The sequence below is a fragment of the Strix uralensis genome, chromosome 10, assembly GCF_047716275.1.
Source record: "Strix uralensis isolate ZFMK-TIS-50842 chromosome 10, bStrUra1, whole genome shotgun sequence".
NCBI lineage: Eukaryota > Metazoa > Chordata > Aves > Strigiformes > Strigidae > Strix > Strix uralensis.
This window is the reverse complement of record NC_133981.1, coordinates 9,765,576-9,787,131: the sequence shown is the minus strand read 5'-3', so window position 1 is coordinate 9,787,131 and position 21,556 is coordinate 9,765,576. Positions and strand designations below refer to the sequence as shown.

The following is a 21,556-nucleotide window of genomic DNA, read 5'->3' as shown; positions in this document are numbered from 1 at the left end:
CGCCAATACACAATAGCTGTGCTCTGCTGGCCTTTTCTCATGAGGGTCATTATTTACACCTCTGCTTATTTTCATGAAATATGTAGGAATTTAAAGATCTTTTTAAAATTCTTGTTGCCTCTAAATTTCATTGAAGTTGCTTGGTGTTTCCAAGAGTTGTTGGAAAGGAAATAATTAACAGTAAGTATAGACATGAACATTATAACTGTGTAAACCTAAGTTATTTAGGCTAAAAATCAGAATCCATCTTCTTGAGGAATGGAAAGAATGAATTCTTACCTGCTGTTGCGTAAAATACCTTGAACAGACTGAGCACATCTTATTTTAGCAGCTGGCTTTTCATAAGAAAGTGTAGAAATTGAGCAGTCTTTGGTGCTGTGTTGTGGAGATGGTTTTGTTTCTTTCCTATGAAGACAGTGGTTAATCTAATACTAAATCACGTGAACAAATGTGTTATTTTGTTGAGTTTACACTCATCTGTCTGTCTTTTGCTACAAAGAATGTAGAAGATCAGTTTAGGTGAATTTTTACCTGAGTCCTGAAGAAAATAGTCCTGTTTCTCCTTTGCTAGCACTAAATTCAGCTTTGTTCTCGTGTTATCTTCTGTACAGATTGATCAGAGCTAATGAGATTTTAATTGAGTTATTTATTGGTTCTGCCTCTTACTACAAAAATGTATAATAAACTAAGCACATGAAACTGTTCAACGGTGCTGCTTGTGTTTGTCTCACTGGCTGTTAATTGTACTACCTGCTCTGTGATTCTTTCAGGTCTCATAAGCTAGGTAGGGTTATGATGAGCTAACCAGCTAATAAAGGCTGGTAAGGGATTTAGTAAGTGTTGCATATTCTTCTGTTTAACTGATACAATAAGGAATTTTGTGGATAGAGGTGCCGTTTTTGAAGAGAGATGCAAAATAGGTTTTAGACTTTTCTGTTCATTAGGAACCTATGATGTTTTCTGTGCATGGTGCAAGTGTTCTTCTGAATGAGGGCCTTCTGTTTCCATGAAAGGGTTGCCCTGTGGTTCAGGTGCTGTGTGTATTTTCTTTTCCATTTCGTGCCTTAAACTTCATGGTAGTATTGTTATGCTTTCTTAAGTTTTAGCCATGTTTCACTGTAGAGAATAGTTGTGTTCCCAGAGCTGGATGAAATAAAATCTCTGCATAGTTTGTTTCCCCAAGCTTGTGGGGAACTGCGGTAAAGGTGTGTATAAGGTACTTTGCAATAAAAACAGTGTAAAGTTAGGTTCATTATCATAGTCTGTAATACAACAGTGTGTACAGACAGGCATAGTGGTTGTCACTATCTGCTAACATTTACCAAGACTACAGGCTTTCTGCTGTGACTTTCTTTCAGAACTTAATTTGGGAGTATTTTTGTTCACTGATTCAGAGCTTGCTTTTTCAAAACTATTTCACTATGGTTGGAGGTCATTGACTAGTGTATAACTTCAAGCACTCATTAGGAATAACCTTGGAAGTGAATAAAAATGGTGAAATATGGCATCTCATATAAAACACATGCTAAAAAGGTGTAATTGAGTCTTAGTCTCTTATCTCCAGGCAAATTCTGAGGCTCATGTTCTTTTGTAACCCGTGGCTTTTAAAGAGCAGTTTTGGGACATAGATGGTGTGTTTAGTGTGATGAATTTCTTATTATTGCAGCTAAATGTTCATTTGTGAGGATTCTATTCCTGAACTGGAGGATTTCTTTATTATCTCATTGTTCGACCATTTATGCTTTTTTGTGCATGTTGACTTTAGATGTTTCTGAAGTCTGCTTAACTTGGTCATTAATGAGGTCTGCTTTTACATTCGGTGCCATCTTCATTATTGCTTCTATGTTTTACCCGTCAGGTTTGATCAAGCCTAAACTCTTTCATCTGTTGAGTATTTTAGTAAAATCAAATCATCTTTCAATTCTGTATCATAAGAATTAAATCATTAAATTATTCTTTTCTTTCTATCTGTTTGAAATTGTATGTCAAGTGTGGAGGGATGTTTGACTTTTTTAGTTGCGTTTCTGAAGGAAGCATGTTACTGTTGGTCTAAAGCCCTGAAGTTATGTTATGGTAATTCAAGAGTACGTGTCTCTCCCCCACTTTATCCACCACCCCTGGGTGTCAGAATATGCTGTTCCAGTGACTTACAGTGTTGCCTAACAGGGTGAGCCCAATTATGAGCTTCAAGAGACTTTCCCCAAAGATCATCAGTTTGGTTGCTCAAGCAGCTGTGAAGGACTAGATAGAAGCTGACACCTGAATTTTAGAGTGAAGAACAATTTATTTTCTTCTCAAGTGTGTGTATATATATATATATGTATAATAATAGTTGGATGCTTTGTCAGCTGTGTCATTCTTGTATGAGCTTACTTATCTTTTGGTGTCATGTTTGGCTGTAACTTCTTGAGCCTTATGCTTTAAGAGAGCTTAAGCAGTGGACTTACTGCCATAGGGATATTAATTTTCATCAAGATCATGACAGAGTTCCTGTGGGAAGTTAATGTTGGCATTATCAAGGGACTGAATGTGGAACAATGTCTCTTCGTACCCCTTGTGTCTGGACAGATAAGTCTAGAAGACAGTGATGGATGGAATCCAGCAAGAACCACTCTGGGCAGGGGAAAAATAAGATGATCTGAAGGGTCTGGAGAGTCTGGCCCTTTTGCAGGTGCCCTTTTGTTCACCAGTGACAGTCCATGCAGAAAGTTCTGTCCTATTGCAGCTTGTCCTTAACCAGTCTTGTGGCAAGGCAGAAAACTTCACTATCCCTTATAGTTTAACTGACATTTCAATGTCCTGCAGATACTAAATTTACACATCTTCTGTATCTGAACTGCCGAGGCTCTACTTTGGGATAATATCTGGTGATGTCTGAGATAAGATTAACTCTAGAATTGTCTTAATACTTACAATGCCTCTAGCTAAAAGAATAATTGTGGGAAATAGTAAGCAATGCTGCCAGGTGTGTAATTTGGAACACATTTAAAGTGGTTGCTCTTGGCTGGCTGTATTGCTTGTTACCTTATATGTTTTATCTAAGAAAGAGGGTGTCTATGAAACTTTCTCTCATAAGTCTGAGTTTTGCCAGGCCTTGTTGAGAAAGGTAGTTTAAGTATAGACTGACACTTTCTCCTTAAACTTGATAGCTTCTCATACAGTAAATGTATAAAATTAAGGCAGTTGGGAGTACCTTGTGATCCAGTAGCCTTTTGCTTAATGCAACAGCTTTACTATTAGATGGATCCTATGTGTCCAGAGCTCCTGTTGAGTCAAGTTAAATAACTACCCTTTTTGTATTTGTCAGCCCTGCTGACTGGCACAGCATGCTGCTACTTTGTGTTTGAATGCATCTCAAGGAATTGTACACCTACCAGGGGATGGCTGCTTGGCAATGAGACAGGCCCATTTTCATATTTGGTGGAACCTATGACACTGCAAAGGCATGTCTGCACTTGAAGTATCTGCTGTTTCTCTGAGACCTGTTTATCTTGCCTGTAAGGCTTAAAGATAATTAATGTAAAGTGTTTTACATTTAAAATGAGCTTGTCAGCCCTGTGGAGCCAAGTTAGAGCACTACTAGCATGGGGGACTGATTCCCATTGTAACGCAGTGAATAGGCCCTAACCACATTTGACCAACATAATATAACAAGACTTTAGTTGGTTCCAAGATTAGTTAGGTTCCAGCTTGGTTCCAAGACCAGTTAGGTCACATTCAAACACCAGGCCAGTAACCAAAGCTGTTGTCAGTGTTTTTGATGTACAGGTTCCAGTGCTTTGTTAATTTTGTGTTGTGGTTGGGCAAAAGAATAGCTCAATCTGCCATGACAGCCCTTGTGCACTGTCCAGTGACCTGATTGTGATTGAGCTGGGGTAGATAATAAGAAAATTCTGTTGCATTTTGGTGTGTCTTACACCTAGTTTACCCTGTGTATTTCAGAACAGTGGATGTTTGTATACATCTGTGAAATGCAAAGCCAAACTTCTGAGGCAGTAGAAATAATCCTTCTATTGTTTACAAAAACAAAAGCAAGCTAGAGCTTGTGCCTGTACAAAAAAAGTCACTTTTCATTCCATAGTGAAGTGTTACTGACTCCTGCTTTGAAAGGCTGTGCTGCCAATTTGACTATTTACTCCCATGTTTGCAAATACTTTGCACAGTGTTTTAGATATGTAACTCCCATGCCATGATCGAGCATGCAGTGCCACCCATCATACAGAATGAGGAGCAGAATGCTGATTTTCATATTTTCAAGTTCTCTTTGAGTTCTTTGTTTGGTTTTTTAACATAACTAAACTGCTAAAGCAAGAGAATTGGATGTAAGGCAAGTACCAGGCAGATGGAAAGGCCTGGCCCATCAACACTTTTTGTTTAAACTTTTTCCTTTTGTAGTGCTATTTCTGACTGATGGACATTGTGTACAGAAGCATCATTACTTCTTTTTATTTCAACATTTGGGAAGAAGCAGAGGATTTTGTGGCTGGATGTATCCCCCCAGGTCCTTTTTACTTTTTGTGACTAGGTTGACTTTCATCTTTCCTTCCAGCTTATGTTAAATCTTCCTTGGAAACAATCAAATCTCTAATGTATGTCTTCTATGAGACCTTTTTCTCATAGCTCTGTGTTCTGGAGATAACAGCTGTCTTGATTCATCAGATCCTAGTGCTCTCTTTACTCCGTGAAACAGAAGGTAGAACCGGAGCTCGTAGGAGCATTAGTCTTTAACTGGTGAAGTTGTCCCCTGCTCTCCTCCCACCCCGGCTGCTGCTTGTGTCTCAGCACTGCAGCCAGTCCCCATCACCATCACTTCTCTTCATACTGCCACAGGTGGGCTTTGCTGTAAACCTGTAATGATTTCCCTTTCCTGTTGCCATAATCCTCTTTTTTTTTTTTCTTGTTTTATCCATCTCCCTTTATTTGCTAAATCTCTTTTGATTCTTTGTTCTTTTCACCCCAGTTTTACTCTTCTATAATCTGAGATCTGTGGAACAAGATTTTTTTCTTTTTCTAGCACATGGAGAAACTCTCCTGTGCCTAGGATTACAGTAGTTCTGTCTGGAAATTTTAATTCCACACTACATGGACAAGCCCTGAGATGCCTCTGTTGTTACCTGTTCCTCAAAGCTATACATTAAACAAAACATGCATCTGATCAGTCTAACCTGTAATTAAACATTTTCTTTAAGCAACTGACATCTTGATAACTAATAATTATCATGTGTAGCACCTTTAAAGCCTATTATGCATGTTTATGTAAGAACACTATTACCATAATAATAAGATATCATTACCACAAATATGCATACTGAATGAGTATGTCTTAAAGTAATCATGCAATTCCATTAATCATACTTGAAAAATTAAAGTATTTGCTGTCTGATCTCTAAAACACTACTCAAAAGATTTTGGAAACAGCAGGACCTGTTTACTGCAAGTCTGTTAATACATGATATCTCATTTCTGGTGTCTCATTTTTGTTTCCTGAATTGTTGCTTATCTTTCAGCTAGGAAAATCATTAGCTCAGAGACCCACAGTCTCCCACTGAAAGCATTTCCTTGCTCTGTTTTTTACGCTGTTTCCTTGTTTTTTGTTCAGGGAGTGCTGTCACCTTTTCTTAAGGCTGATGTGAAATGCACTCCTGAAACTCAGTTCTCCTTGAAATTAGATAATTGCCTTAAACAAGATGGACTGATAACTAATTGTAATTCTGTTAGTCCCTTGCACAGGGGGAGGGAAAAAAAAGAAGAGCTGTTGTTAAAGTGCTCTTTTTTGTTGTTTTAATAGAAGATTGGAAAGTTGGGGAGTGGAGTTTCCCACTTTTATGTGTAAATTTGTTAAGAACGTAACAGTTTTGAGTTTTTCTCATATTGAAATGTCAAGCTCTGTAGACTGTCTGTTTTTTTTCTGGAAGAGACTTGATGACCAGAGTAAAAGTTGGGAAGAAACATTTAGCCTACTAACAAATCTGAGTAACTGAAAAGAGACTTTTTCATGCTGTTTAAATTAAATACCTGATGTGGCTAAGCGCTAAAAAAAAACGGTAAAATAATCTTCTAGGTTTTTAATGATTTATTAGAAGATTCCTGTTGTAGTTGGCCTAAAATGATCTTTGGGGCATTGATGGTGCAGTGAGAAAGAAGGTTGTGCAGGTCTGCATGAAGTCTCCGCCCCTTCACCTTTCCCCAAAACGTCCCGGTTGGTAGTTCATGGCCTGCGTCCTTGTGCATGGTGTTGGCAGTCACACTGCTTCATGGGACCACTCCGTGAGAGAGCTGATGTAGGGCAGTTGTAGAGGTTAAGAGGATAGATGGAGTTGTTGGCCTTTTGCAGCCATTTATGCATCCAAGTGGAGTATCCATTTGTGCTGTTACTGTTAGAAGAGCGGGCTGTTTAATCGATGGCTTTTTTCCTGTAATCCTTTGTAAAGATAAAAAGCATGTCCTCTGTCAAAACTTTTGGGAAAAAGGACTAAATGTGGAACTTGAAACCACAGTTGTTTTATGAAATCAGTTATTGTCATTATTTTGTAGTGTATTTTGATCACTCAAGAGGAATTAACTCAAGGTTTTCAGACTAGAAATGCCTTTTGCAGTTTTACAGTTGTCCACTAGGACGGATGTTTGTAGCTGTCAGGCACCAGCCTTTTCATTCATTCTCTTTGAACTCATTGATAAAAATGCATTTGTGTATAGAGTGACCAAACTTGCTGCTTTAGAGGGGCCATTTTTTTATCTGTCAGTAGTACCACATCTAATTTAGTAACATAATGTGTATTGAATCAAATGAGTATATCACTGTGTATTTTCTTCCTTAACACTTGGCATTAAGTAATTTGGAGCACAGTGAAGTATTTATTTAATGCCAAAAAGTACATGATGCCATACATCTCCTTAATACTTGATTCAGTTATGTGACATGTTTCTATATCTAATGTGTTAACTGATTTATAAGAGAACAGTAAAAGAGGGGGAGAGGATTTTAAGGGAGTGATTTCAAGGACTGAGAGTATCTAGCAGGAAAAATAAACATGAAAAATTAGAACAGCAGAAATAGGGAAAAGCCAAAAAATACATATAGGATTGGGAAACAGTGTGACAGACATGATAGAAGAGATGTGAGGACAAACTGGACTTTCAAAATGGATTTTCTATCTATAATGGCAGTAGTAATACAGGTAGATGAGACAGAGAGCTGGAGCTGAAAATGTATCACCAGAGCAAATTGTTGTCCCTACAGTTTTTTGCTCATGACTGTCAATGAAATTAAAAGGAACTACATATAAAACAGATACAAAACAGTGTTCTCTGTTGTAAGGCACGTTTAGCTTTTGGAGCTCATCGGATTCTGGCAGACGGGCAATAGGGCAGGAAAAAGGATTGTATCTTCATATTAACAACTTTCACAGGGGAAGGGGGCATGTGCACACACATACAGACGTATAGTTGGAAGGAAGGAAAGAGATGGTTTGAAATGCAAAGCGAAATACTTTCTGAAAGGGATATAGACTCCTGTGACTCAGGATGTAAACCGGCTTCTCACCGGTGTGTTCAGGAATCAGATTTCCCTGCAAGCCAGTTATTCTGTTGCCACCTACCTGCAAGGCTTCCTAAACCTTTCTACGTATTACTTGGCTTCTTTTTCTTTCTTTTTACCTATGGAGCAGGGAGAATGCTTTCTTTGTTCCCAATTAGGTTGGCAATTTTTCAAATCCTCCATGACTTTTCAAGAAAAATTGAAGTTCTTGACAAAAATAAAATGGAAATATATCACCAAAAAGAAAAAATTAGAACAGTGTTAAGTAAGCAGTTTTTTAAAATTTGGTACCTGTGTTTATATTGGAGGCTGCTAGGATAATGTTGTGATTTAATTCTTAGCTTTAGATTTAAAAATCCTAGAAATGTAGATTGTTCTCTGTTGCTTCAGTTACTTCTGGGAAACACTTATTTCTTAGTTTACTAGTGGGTTGAACTAAGGAAGTTTAGTACCTTTTATTCCAAGTTCTGCTTTTAAATGTTGCACTGTGTCTGTAAAATGTGTAAGAAGCTGGATTGAATCTCCCTTCCCCCACTTTTAAATACAATTCCTTTAGGAGAAAAAAAAAATTGAAGCGTCTATGTTATACTGAGTAATTATGCCCCCTGGGAAATAGAATATAAAGATCTTTAAAATCATTCAACTGAGAGAACAAGCACTTTAACTTTTGCCTCGCAGGAGTCATGTATTACATTATCAGCTACTTGCTCCAGTGTCAGTGTGTCATGCCTTGCAGGTTAGCAGGTTTGGCAGAGGAAATGAAACCCAGTCAGTTACTGCAGGATTTATAGTAGACCTGCTGTTGCAGGAAGTGGTGAAAAGTTGATTGATTGTCTGAGGCAAAACTCTACAACAAGAAACAGGATGTATGTTTGTTATTTTATACCAGTTTTCCCCTCTGCCCCCACCTCCATTTCAAGGCACTCTCTTACTTTTTGTTCTCTCTTTTTAGAAATCCATGATGTACTTTTCTGGTAAAGCATGTGCTGCTTCAAAACACTTGAGGAAATGGATAGGGCTGTAACAAAGATTTCAAGCTGACCTAGCATGCCTGCTTTATTAGAGGTGTTTATCTAAATGGTCCTGATATTTCTGTTGAATTATATTTCAGCTGAGTTACAAGTGTTACAAGGTAAAGCACATCTGCAGAGTATTGCACATCTCCTGCTATCATGGGTGCACCAAGCTAGCTGTGAGAGGAGGAGAATATATCACTGAGATGGACCTGATCAGCTGTGTTCTGTCAGTCCATCTGCATTTAGCAGACTTATCTGGAAGGGTAGTAAAACAAAATGATTTTGCTGCATATAAATGTAATCCAGCTAGCCACATACTGCAGAGTTCACTGCGAAAGACAGCAATCCTGAAAAGGTTCGTTCTGAAATCTCTTTTGCCTTACTGTGCACTGCTGAAACATCAAAAAAGCAACATCTTTTCTGAAAGTGTCACCAAAGACTTTCAGTGGGATATTGTCTAGCCTTGTGGGAAAAGTTACCCAAAATAATAGTAATTATGAATGCTTTTGTTGTTTGGATTTTTCTTCTCCTGTAGCATCTACTTTTACAATCACAATTGAAGAAGAAAGTTGTTTGCAAACCAGGCAAATAGTAGGAACGTGTTAAGATTTGTGTTCTCGTTATCAAATGGGAAAGTTTTGTTTGTAAAGTTAAATAATATCTCTTGTTCTTTGTTAAAGGTCAAAAAAGTTGGCTGCACTCTCTGAATCCTTGCAGAAAACCACACTCGCCAAGTCCCACATAGGGTTTGAACTAGAAGAGCTGGAAGCAGCAGCAGTGCTGGTACAAGAGGAAGAGAGCGTGTTAAAAGCTGCTGGCACAGTTTCCAAGCAACAGCTGCCTTCCTCTGAGTCGGAGACAAGTGACTCTGAAGAATCAAGCAGTACTTCATCATCTGAGACAGAAGGCTCTGATTCAGATGAGCGAGAGTCCTCAACCAGTGAAGATGGGAAAATAAATTCTGTACAAGGCACACTTCAAGAGGAGAGGACAGCTCCACTTATTGACTGTAATGGATTAAGGCAGGGCACAAACACTTCGACGTTTGAGGTTAGTGATGAAAAATCAAAGGTTTCTTTGCAATCTACATCTGTTCCTGGAAAATTGATAGAAGAATTAGAAAAGCAAATGCACACTGCAATTAGACTTTCAGAACAGCCTGAAGGATTGGCTACTGCAAGCTGCATTTTACAGGAGCAAGAAGAAAACTGTGTATCTGAACCTGACAGACTTTCAAAAGATACTACTGGGAAGGGAAATTTCTTGGAGGCATCTTCAAAGACAAACCCATTGCTTTTTCTCTGCAGCACAAATGATGAAGAAGACTAAAGGACCGTGTTAGAACACGGTGTGACCCAGTAGCAACACTGCTGGTTGCTGTAATGAGAGGTTCCCAAGGCTATCCCGAGCTGCAGGAAGTAGTTGATATTTTTCTTCTTTGTTGTGTTGACAGTTTGGAGGACAAAACTGCTTTGAAAAGAATTGATATGACTGTATGATAGATACCCTCATAGTTAGATTGTTGTTTTTCTTCTCTGATTCAACAGTCTCAGATTCGATTTCTACATGTGGGAATGTGTAATTTCTGTGAACTTCTCAAAACAGTTCTCATTAAGCTTATTCGGTAGTAGAATGATGTCCTAATCAAATACAACTGCAGTGAGTTGTAGGATCATTTTAGTTGTCTTGAGCTGTTGGGATTTACTTTAAAAATATCCTCATTATGTGTGTATAAACTTGTTTATGACATTTTGCTGCATTTTTTAATTTTAAAATGCTTTTATAACTAACCACTTCAAAAATAACAGTTATAACTTTAAAAGTCTAAATAGTGCTGACCAGTTATTCTTGAATATATAAATATATTCTATTTTTTGTACAAAATAAAGGAAATTTCTTTATCATCAGTGCAAGATAGAAGGTTTATAGCTTATATTTCTACAAGATAGAACGGTTATACCTTATATCTCTGCAGTTCTTACATAAGTTATTTCAACAGTTTTGTCATGTATTTATTCTTTTGTGCTGTTTTTGAAATGTTTCCACATGTGAACACTGCTGTTTCTCTTTAAAGAACAGAGATTCTTTCTTATTTCTTTCTCCATATGCTCTTAGTATCATCACAGTAATGTTAACCAAAATGAAGAAATGACATGGTATAGCAGTCTTGAGTATGGGACTGAAAGCAAACCTATGCTGTCTAGACCTGGCTTTGTTATTAGTCATTACATAGCTTTGGCCAACTCATTTGCTCCTTTTTGTCTTTATAAGATTAAAATAATTCAATCAGTCAATATATTTTGTGCTAATTTCTGTTAACTGTAGATGGGTTCTTGAAATCAGGTGGCTCCTGCAAATGATACGCTGCTATTCAGTCTCTATGAAAGGATTTGGGAAGGAGGCAGGATGGGACACAGCCCACCAGGTTTGGTTCAGCAGGCTAACAAAACCAGAGCACCTGATTCATGCCTCTGGAGGAGCAAGCCATGATTACTTTTCAACCTTTTTACTATTGAAGTGTATACTTTAAAGTGTATAAAAATCCTAAGCTTAAAGACTTATTCTTCACCAACGCTACACCCTGCTGGAAATCAGCAGGCTAGCTCTGTTCCTGTGCTGACTCCTGTTCGGTGAGAACTGCAACCCTGATCTGCCCATATTTTTTATGTTCTTAAATACCTACTGGTCGCTTAATCAGCCTCTGTGTTCTGTCCCCCAGGGGAGGAACCTTTCCCATCTTGCGTGTCAGTGAGCACTTACTCTTCTAAATGCTAGCAATAAAATCTACACTGTAGCTGCAATTATACAGCGTATGTCTGAGAGAGGCGAAAAAATGCACTTCAGAAAAAAAAGTTACCCTACTTTCTCTGCATTACAGGTATGAACTCTGAAACTTCCTTCAACTGAACATGGGCTGGAGAGAGCTATATTAGTGTGATTTAGGAAATAAACATTGTGCAAATTGATAGGTATTTGTAATACCCTGTGTCTTCAGCTGTATTTTGGTTTTTTTCTTCTCCATTCTTCCATTTTGTGGCAGACTCTTGAGGAGAACATTCTTCTTTTTCCACCAGACCTGCTTACTTGCAGGGCTTGGCTGCCTCTTCTGGAGTGAGGATGACACCTTTAGTTAAGCCTTTTTGTTCTTTCCTCTGTGTGCCTAAGAATGTGGTTTCTTTATACCATTTGAGCCCTTTCCATCTGTCTCCGTGAATCCAGTTTGGGTGTAGTATCTTCAGTGTCCATACACTGTGATGCCACAGTAAATGCTAGATGAGAACATGGCACGCACACAGATGTGAACTCCCGGATAGCTTCGATGTCATTGATGTCCTTGCCTTTAAGACCCTGCATAGTTGAGCTCTGTTTCTGCCTCCAAAAACACTGGTGCCTGCTCTCTTCCCACAGCTCTGCAGCGTGCTGTCTGTCCTGCTTCTGCCCCGCTAGTCCTCTGCACTTGGGGAAATGTGCTGTTGTACCTGGGGCCCCTTCCCATTCCCAGGTTTCTTCCCCATTTGTCTCGTGTTGATGTTCATCATTGCCTTTTTGCAAAACTCTATGTTCACTGGTTGTGGAGCTGATAATGAATGTTGATTCTCATATATTGATCGATAGCAACTTTATGTGACCTTTCTAGTGGTGGGGTGGGAAGTTTTTCCATATTGGGTGATAAGAATTTAATGTGTGGCTGCATTATCCAGCACACCCAGAGTAGTGCTCAGGGTGAGCAATGCCTGTATGAAAGAGAAGCCTTGCTTCTCTAAAAAGAACAGTGGAACTCTGACCTTGTTTAGCCAAAACTGAGGCTTGTCAAATACATGAACCACAAACACTTGGGAAAAACCCCAGCCCTCCTCCCCCTCCATTGAGACCCCTCAATCCTGTAAGCTGCTGTGGGTTCTGAAAGAAATGAGTGAACTCCAATAAGGAGTCAAATTTATGTAGAGGAGCTATTGGGATGGATCCATAGGAATTGTTCTTATGCAGGTCTTCCAGGCTGGAAATGAGTTGATGTAGGAGGAACTCAATACATGTGTAGCCTGTTCTGTTGCTTTTAAAATCCTCCTTGTTTCTAGTGCCCCTCCCCATCCTATCCACCCAAGTTTATTTGTAGCACAGCCAATACTTTAAGGCATTTGTTGCTCATCATTGTAATCAGTCCGAAGGGAACAGAACTGCAGTGTCTGGACAAAATTCCTACTGAAAGTAAGTTTGGATATGAGCTAAGTCTGAGAAGGGAAGAGCTGTGGCATGTTGCTGGAGGAGGGGAAGACGGGTTATCTGAGGTGTACAGAGTACTCTGGAGGAGGGACTAAACAGAGTTAGAAATACAGTTTGTTTAATGTCTTATTAATCGGTTAACTTTATATTAGAGATTTAGGTTAAATAGAGCATTTTGTCCCCACCTTATGTTGTGGCAGTGGTGCAAAGCTCCCCTGAAGGTGGCCGTGGGAAGATGGCTCCAGTTAACGTCCTGACACTTTGCTGCCACAGCAGACGGTCACCGGGACAGCACCGACCTCCCTTCTCACCCAGACCCAAGGCAAGGTCTCGTTCCCAGCCCCGCATCTTCGCAGAGCTGTCCTTACAGAAAGCTGCTCTCCCCGGGGTAAGTTAATGGCTGCAGCAGCCTGGATCCTTGGCTGAGGCCCAGCGGGAGTCTGTCCTCCGCTCTCGCTGCTGCCTGGAGTGCTGCTCCTTCCAAGGACTGCAGAGAGGGTCTGCAGGCCCTGTTTGTGCTCTCCGTGGCACCCAAGCTGGCCCTGCTGCCTGGAGCTGCTTGGGTGTAACAGCCCTGGTAAATGGGAATGAAGGTAACTCCTGTGCTCTCAGGCCTTGGCTTCACTGCTTGGTGGGACCGAGGGGACAACATGATGTCTGTGTGCGGAGGGAGGCAGTCCCTGGCGTCCAGGAGTTGGCTCTGAAAGAGCGGAGATGCACTTCTGTTAGACAGGGAGACCCTTGCTCAGGTAGTGCTTTAAGACTAAGGTGTTAAAAGCAACAAGTAGAATACTGGAAACAGTAGATAAACCTTTCTTTTTTCCCCTCCTCCTTTTTTTCAATGGGGACTGCCACCCACAGAACATTGCCTCCTTTTCATTTCCCCAGAGAAAAAAGTAGTGCTGAATGGATTAAATAATTGATTTCTACTTCTCCCCCCAGCTTTTTAAAATTCCAGCCAGCTTTCTGAAAAGTTTGTAACGGCTTTGCTTTATATCAAGAAGAAAACATCGTTTAGATTTGATTTACTACAGTAAATGATAAATATGGCAAAGAAATTGATTCACAGCACTGGAGTGAAGGGGCCAGGCAACCCTCCGCCGTTGACACAGCTGAATATTGTCAAAGCCTGCGCCGACTGTCTCAAGGCTGGAGAAAACAAACAGGGAAACACATGTCAAACAGATAAATAGCTCTGCTGTTTAGAGCTTTCCGTGGAGGCCATTTGTCTCCAAGATAAGGAAGAATCCACTCCAGAGCTGTGAGAAGATAAGCTGGGAGAACGAAATACATATGGAATTGGTATGGTCGTACTTGGGTGTTTACACACGGAGCAAATACGGTAGGTACCCCCACCCTGGAGGTCTCTACAGCGAGCAGGGTGCAGCGCCCAGGGGAATGTCTGATGTGAACTTGCAAAGGTATTTTCTTAAATATTTCAGCAGTGGATGATATTTACACCATTACAGCATACAAACAAATGGCATTAGTGTCAGTTGTCTTAGCAAGTCACTAATTCAAAATATTTTCTGAGCCTGTCATGGATCTGCTTTTCTCCTTTTTAGTGGTAAGTGGGCTGCAGCCTGTGGTTATGTGGGTATGTGTGAGGCATGATTTTGCATTGACAATAAATTTGGGTTTATAGTATTGTGGTACCCATAAATCATACTATTTTTATATTTCTTAGGTTTTGGGGAAGTGACAGTACCATTTCCACAAAGGCTGCATTTGGAGACCTGACTTAGATCATATCTGAAATGTGTTTGGTAATGTTGGTTTGCATTTCATTAGAAATGTTCTCATATTCAAAAGCCACAATACAATTCAGCACAGTTGGTGGCATTTTGGAGGATGCTCGAGGACAAGAACAAAGCTGTCCCTTAGGTGAGGACTAAGATGTTGGCCGAGCTCCATGAAGGAGGACAGCTCTGACTCAGCAGCTGGTCATTTCTGTGGGAGAAGCTTCCTTTAGTTGGGCAGTGCTGGTTAGTGATTAGCGTGGAAAAGAATAGAAAACTTCAGGTTTATAAACTAGCAAGGTCAGTCAGGTGGTGACCTTGCTAACCAGTAACCCCAGGAGCTCGGTGGCCAGTCCCTCTCTTTGCTGTTGATGTTCTGAGTGGCTTTGCAAATCATTTTCCCTGGTTTCACAGAGGTGCTGGGCCGAACTCAGGAAGGTCCAGACTTTGGAAAGGGAACACAGAAATACAGTACAAAGGAATAAAGCTCAAATCTGATAGCGGAGACTTCTTTCTCTTCTACTCACTTGTGCTCAGCAAGGGCAAAAGGCTAAAATCTACCATTTCTGATGTATCTTTTAAATACCTTTTTCTGCATCTGTATCCGAGTGTCTGACTCAAGGCTGTTGGTGCCTTGGGAGCTGCGGTTCTCACCCCCAATCAGCTGGAGTCACTGCTCCTCTAAACCCCTGAAAATTAGACAAACTTGTCCAAAATTAGATGCCAGAAAGCTCTTAAAAAAATATAACAGAAGGATGCATCTGAAGGTGTGGCTCTCTTCCACTGTGGATCGATACCTCTGTAAAATGAATGTCTTAAGCCCTCTGCTCAGGGGGATCTGTGAGGCCTTATCACCACTTGAACAATACTTTGGTGGATGTTTTTTGGAAAGGTCCTGTTCTTGAGCAATCCCTGGGCATAACCTTGCTTCGAGTCAATAAAGCAGGATAAAACCCCCTGTGCATGTGCGAGACTGTTTCTAGCACTGGAAACAGATCCCTTCCTCTCCTAGGCTAGCGTGCTTAAGGATCCCAAACAACTAAGAAACTGGCCAGACTGTGTTGTGTGCCATCGTAACAAGTAATGCACAGGGACTGTAATGTCCTGGGAATAATGTACTGGGAAGGGGGAAGATGATCAACATCTCTTGGCAGGCAGATCACCATCTCTGAAGAGCCCAGAAGTTGAACAGCCTCTGTGGTTCTCACCACTGATTTGGCTTGCACCACTCTCCCCCACTTTCCACACAGAACCCCCTTCTCGTGTACTGAGTTGCTCATGGAGGTCCCATCTTTGTATATCACTCCTCTCCTCGTCTCTCCTGTTCACAGGGCACTTGCCTGCAACATGACTGCTCTTTACGTTGATTTATTTTCCTTCCCATGCCTCTATTCTGCCACTCGGATATGGTGAGACCACACCATGGTCGTGGCATGAGAGCTGCAGGGGGTGAAGGAGGAGAGGGGAGAAGCTGCTGGGCAGAGAGCATGGAGCCAGTGTTGACCTTAAACAAAGTTGCACCTGGGGAGCAACGGGAGGAGAAAGTTCAGCAGCCAGTTCTGTCAGGACACAGCAGCTGTGTGTGCTTGGCCTCTGCCATGCAAGCTTTGGCTTTCCATGAAGGGCAGGGAGGGCTGCTGCTTGCAACAAGGATTTTGCAACCTTTGGTTGTGCTTTTTGGTCTGGAGTCAGCGGTAGGGTGAATGGCAATAAACATTGTTCTCTCTAATTATGGATGTGTGAGAGATTTGGGAGTATAACTCATAAATGGTAATGAGATATTTAAGGCATAAATCAACTGCATATCAAGATGAGATCAAACTCCCCTCAGCTGTACTCCAGGTAGTGACCTGACTGTGGCACCCTACCTGCCAGGGCTGTAATTACTTTTCGTCTCGTGTCCGCAATTTTTGGCAATTATGCAGAAATATCCCATTTCCTGCAGTAAATAAATTGGGATCTGTGTTTTGCCTTGATGTAACTCCTCCTTCTCTAATATACTGCATTGTCCATTGATTTGCCTAATTATGTGTATTACAACTGCATAAGGCGCTGGGTAGCAGCAGGGGTCTGTACTGTGGAGAGGAGGAGGGTGATTGCTCCATCTGTTCCTCTGAGCTGCTGGGAGAAGTGCTGGGGAGTGAAGTGGGAAATGGAGGGAAGGAATTACCATTTAGTGCAGGTGCCTCTGGAAGGGGAATCCCACTGCCAGGTGCTGGCAGGCAGCTCTCCTGAGCAACTCGCATGCTTAATTACCCTATAGTGAGACTTCCCATCTCAAATTAGAGCAGGCAATTGCAACTGAAGTCTTGAAACAAAATGGGGAGTGTAGCAATGCTTAATCTATTTCACTATTGAGACCTGCATTTCTCATTCAGCAAGATTCATGCCCCATTCGGCTGAATTTAAAAGCAGTTACCTGGAATTAGATGATTAATTTTAAAATCTGAATGTAGAAGTGTAAAAGCAGACAAGGTCAAAGCATCTGAGCCTGCTAATCTCGGCCTCAGTGATGATACTCTAAAAAGCAAGTGCAATGCTTTGTACTGTGGATTTAGGAGGAAGTTTCTCAGGACTATCGGAGCCAGAGTGGGGAGTACCAGGCAGAGCAGGAACTGTCATTGCTTTTCAGTGTTTGCTTCCTGGACAAGTAGCTTGATGCCTTCACAGCTGCTTCTCCTTTTCACACTCTCTGGATCGCTGATGGATCAATAGTGGCAATAGGGTAACATGTTGCTCACTCGCCTGCTGATTTCTGCTAGGCTGCTAACAACTGGAAGCGGTAACTCATCAGATCAGTTTGTCTGTTAGTCCAGCTGGAAAATACCTGAGAAACAAAAAAATGGCCAGAATGTGTTGTGTGCCCCTTGTAACATGTAATGCACAGGGACTGTAACATCCTGGGAATAATGCACTGGGAAGGGGGAAGATTAGCAACATTAATGTCGTGGTGTGTATCCTTTTGTGTTTTAATTGCCTTAGCACTTTTTTGTGTGCTTCTGCACCTTGGAACAGCGCTGTGCAGGTTTGATTGTGGTATATCCTAACTGGCAGGTTACTCAGGAGTTGCTAGTCCTGTCATTAATTTAGGAATTAAATTATCTGAAATGATCACATAACCAAGAGTGCAATAGGAAGTTGAGATTTTTGGTCCATCCTTCCAATCACCTTCCCATGCTGCTTTATACCCGCCCTGAGCGACCAGTCTGTTTGTGCTGGGGTAAAGGAGTGAGCTGAAATTGCCTCTCCCTGAGACCTGGTGTAAGTTATAACACTTAGTGTGCTTTTCTTCCTGACTCTGTAATACATGTGCCCCATTCAGACCTGCAAAGCAACGCTGTGCCTGCTGCTTTGGGAAGTGGTGGAGGCGAAGGTGCAGAAGCGTTGGCATGGCTGGGAGCTCGTCGTGGCACTGCGTGGGAAGGATCACGGCTTCATCCGCAGTGACACGCCAGGCTGTATCAAAATCAGAGTTGTGAGGATCATCTACAAGAGCTATGAATCTAAATCGAGGTGCCTGGCAGCCCTCCAGTCATTCATCCATGGTCTGAAGTATTAGGCAAGGATTTGGCGTGGGGCGCCGGCAGAAAGTTCCCTTTTGTCTTCAGATGTCTGACAGCAAACTTCATCTGTCACGGTAGTGGAGGATATGTAGGGTCTCTGAGGATAAGTGGAATAGTGCTGTCTAAAAATTGGGAAAAATCTTTATCCCAGGAAGATACTGATGCTAACATGATTATGCACTCAAATCTTTAGGGATTTGAGTTATGAATAATTACAGTGATATGTCTTTCCTGAACCTATTCTATACTGCTGAAAAAATAAGCCTGTGGAACCTTAATACCATGCTCTTAATGACCCTAATGAAAAGTCCTAAATTACGCTTTTCTTACTAGCTGCAAAGCTGATTGGGTGTCAGTGAATATCTAAGTAGTACAGGTGGCAAAGGAAGCATGTGTGTGCGCACACACGAGTGTGTGTGTCTTAATCAATTTGCTTTTCAGAGTGGCTGAAAACAAAAGTCTTTGGAGTCCTCCCTGCAAGGTGATTTCCCTGGGTGCTGCTCAGTTTGCAGCCTCTGTGGGAACTGCTCCTTGCGCTAATGGTATCCTCTCACCAGAGAAAACATCATACTTCAGATCTGAAGTGGTTGGCAGAAGCAGTAATTGAGGTGTGAAGTGACTTTTCACACAAGAACCTGCCTTCCAGTATTGGGCTCCTCGCTTGTCTCACAGCAGAACTCCATTCACAGAGACTCTTTGGCAATTAGCTGTTTATAAATGGGCTTGGAAGCCTATTTCTATTCCTGCTATTCTGTTTGGATTGCTAATCCTCCAATTTTGCACCTTAAATCCCTTAAAATAAAACAAATGTGGAAATGTTATCACATCAATTGCAGTAGTAAATGTAAGAGAACAAAATATAATGTAAATAAACATTTTTGGCACCAACTTTATGAACACCAAACTACAATTAATATTTTTAAAATACTGATAATTCCTAGAACAGGAATTCTGAGGTTTAGAAATACGGTTTAAGATCATTTTTGCTTAACAAATCATCAGCTTTATTAATTTTTGTATAGATTTATAAGATGAAAAGAGAAAATAAAGAAAATAATTATGTATTGGGTTGGTAGGAAGTATGATTCAAATTAATCTGAGGAAATGAGTAGAGTCCAGGAGCAGTCCTTTAAAAGAATTGGTTGGAATTTGGCAAGTCATGGGAAGATATTTTCATTGATAATGTGATACAGACCCTGATGCACGGGTTTGCATGCCTGGGAACGCAGGAGGCACTGCACTGGGAGCACCAAGCCGCACGTGTGCTGCCTGTTGCCTTGGTTTGGGGATCGACGTCTGTCTTCCCCAGGGGGCTCTGACCTAACCAGGCCCTGCAAAAAGGTCTAGAGTTGCAGTATCAGGTTTTCCTGGCTGTTAATGTTATTTTAATACAGCCCCAAGTTCCCTGAAATTGGCCAGATATTCCCACTGGGTCCAACCCCAGGCACAAAAGAAGAAAAAAGGGGTTGAGGAGGAGGATGCAGGATGGGGGACAGGTAATTTTGGCTCATTACTCTGCTGCCTTTTCTTGGCAGCTTCCTTATGCTCCTGGCACCCTGCTTCCCTTAAACTGGAAACAGTAACTCTTCCTTGCCATGCAGCAGTGCTCTCCAGTTAAAAGCAAGAAAGAGGTGAAGAAATTTGTGTTCATATTCTATTTTTATTTTAAACTTACGCTTTACTTACAAATTACTTAAATTACAGGTTAATCGATGGTATAGAGTAACTGGACGATCTAGAGTAAGTCAGCCTGTATGTTGGAGAAGAACAGTGACAGCTACAAGCTGTAGCTGTCAAAGCCCCACTGCGATATAAATATTAGATGGATGTTTTACAGAGCAGGGAAAATGGGCTGGATGACTGACAGCAATGGGGAAAATGTAAGTACCTGTAGACATTGAACACTGGAAATGTGGTTTGAGCTCTAAACTGACCATTGCGTTACACAAGCAATTACAAGCTGTGTGGTAAGCAGATGGGAACTCCAGGGAGATTTTAAGCTGGTGTAATGCACGCATGAGGTAAGGCAGAAGAAGATACACAAAACCCCCCTGGAGAGCATGAACCGTGTGCGCTGGAGTCCTGGCTGGATTTGGTCCATGAGCGGGCTGGTGGGATGGTGTAACTCTGCTCTGGTGAGCAGAATGCTGCCTGCACCCAACCCTGCCTGCTGCCAGCCTGGACCGCTGGTCTGGGGACAGCAGGTTTGCTGCCTGGGATGGAGCACAGGGACTGTGTTTAATCCATCCTAAGGATGTAACATAAAGGTGTTAAAGCAGAGGGTCTGTGGAGGCTGGCTGTGTGCTCAGCCACGGGAGATGCCACAGTCCCGCAGGCTGTACTCGTGTTTTCCACAGTGTGCCCCGAGCTCCAGGTCTTCCAGGCTTTGATGAGACTTTCTGGTGCTGCCGTGTGCTGGAGGAGAGCCACCTGTGAGGACAAGGGCATTGTGCTCAGGTGAGGGACAGGAGAGTCCTTTGCTTTTCAAAGTCTGTTGTGGGTGCTGATGTTTTGTCCCCTGAGTTCGACCTTGTGTCCTTACAGCAGCCTGGCATTGCAGATTCAGTAGAGCAAGGGGCTGGGAGCTCTGCCAGAGGTGAGACCACAGCTTTCCTGGCCTCCTCCCTCACTGTTAAGTTTGCATCTTGCGTTGGGGAATGTAGACAGGAAAAAATGGATACATTTGGCTTAAATTTAAAAATAGGTTTGCTGAATTGCAAATTCCTTCAGCTCCAAGAGATGCTGAGGTGCCCAGCAGTGGCCTCTGCCCACTGCGGGTGGGGTGGGAAATCGAAACCTGGAGATTTCACAGGCAACAGAATGTTGAGGCCTGAAGAGCTATGCAAAACAAACCAAAGAACTCAAAGAAAAACTTTTCCAAGTTGCCAGCCTGTGTTTTCACTCCACCCTAGTCCAAAACCAGCCCCTGGCAGTTATTTGCTGGCTGAGATTAGTACGTGGGCGTCTTTAATCTCAAATGGTAAATGGGAGAAGCAGTTTCAGTTTGTGCAAACCCGCCTGTGTTCACTGTGAGTTCTGATTCTCTTTTTCCGTTACTTTTTCCCTATTGCTACAACAATTAATTAAGCATGGTTCTGCTGAACCCTGTTGATTCATTTGGCACTTGGAAGCTTAATGAGGTGTAAACCTGCAGACTGCTGCAACGGTATAGCTGACATGGTAATTTATATCAATTGGTGTGATTAGTCCAGGTCCTCAATCACCGCATTGTTTCTCCCTGCAATCTGTCATAGCCCTAACAGGGGGACCTTAATGCTGGATTTCTGTTACATTGGCAGTAATGTTCTCGAGGTGCTGCTAACAAGGAAAGTACAACTCATGTGATGCTTTGAGAATAGCAACATACAAATTGCTTTTGTAATAACGTGTACTTTTCACTCCAGAGATGACTGAGATCCAGACTTCAGAACTGCCTGCTGTCGAATTTGAGTTTGCAGTTACAGCAGCTGCAGGTCTGGG

The 21,556-nt window shown here is 41.6% G+C and overlaps 1 protein-coding gene across 1 annotated transcript in view; it reads left to right on the top strand.

Moving 5' to 3' along the window:
* The window catches only part of SHQ1 (SHQ1, H/ACA ribonucleoprotein assembly factor), a 53,349-nt gene extending 42,502 nt beyond the window's left edge, over positions 1-10,847 (top strand). Inside the window, exon 12 of the mRNA XM_074879182.1 lies at positions 9,234-10,847. Coding sequence (XP_074735283.1) covers positions 9,234-9,882 — 649 coding nt within the window. The 3' untranslated portion in view covers positions 9,883-10,847. The remainder of the gene's footprint in view (positions 1-9,233) is intronic.
* The last annotated feature ends 10,709 nt before the right edge of the window (positions 10,848-21,556 follow it).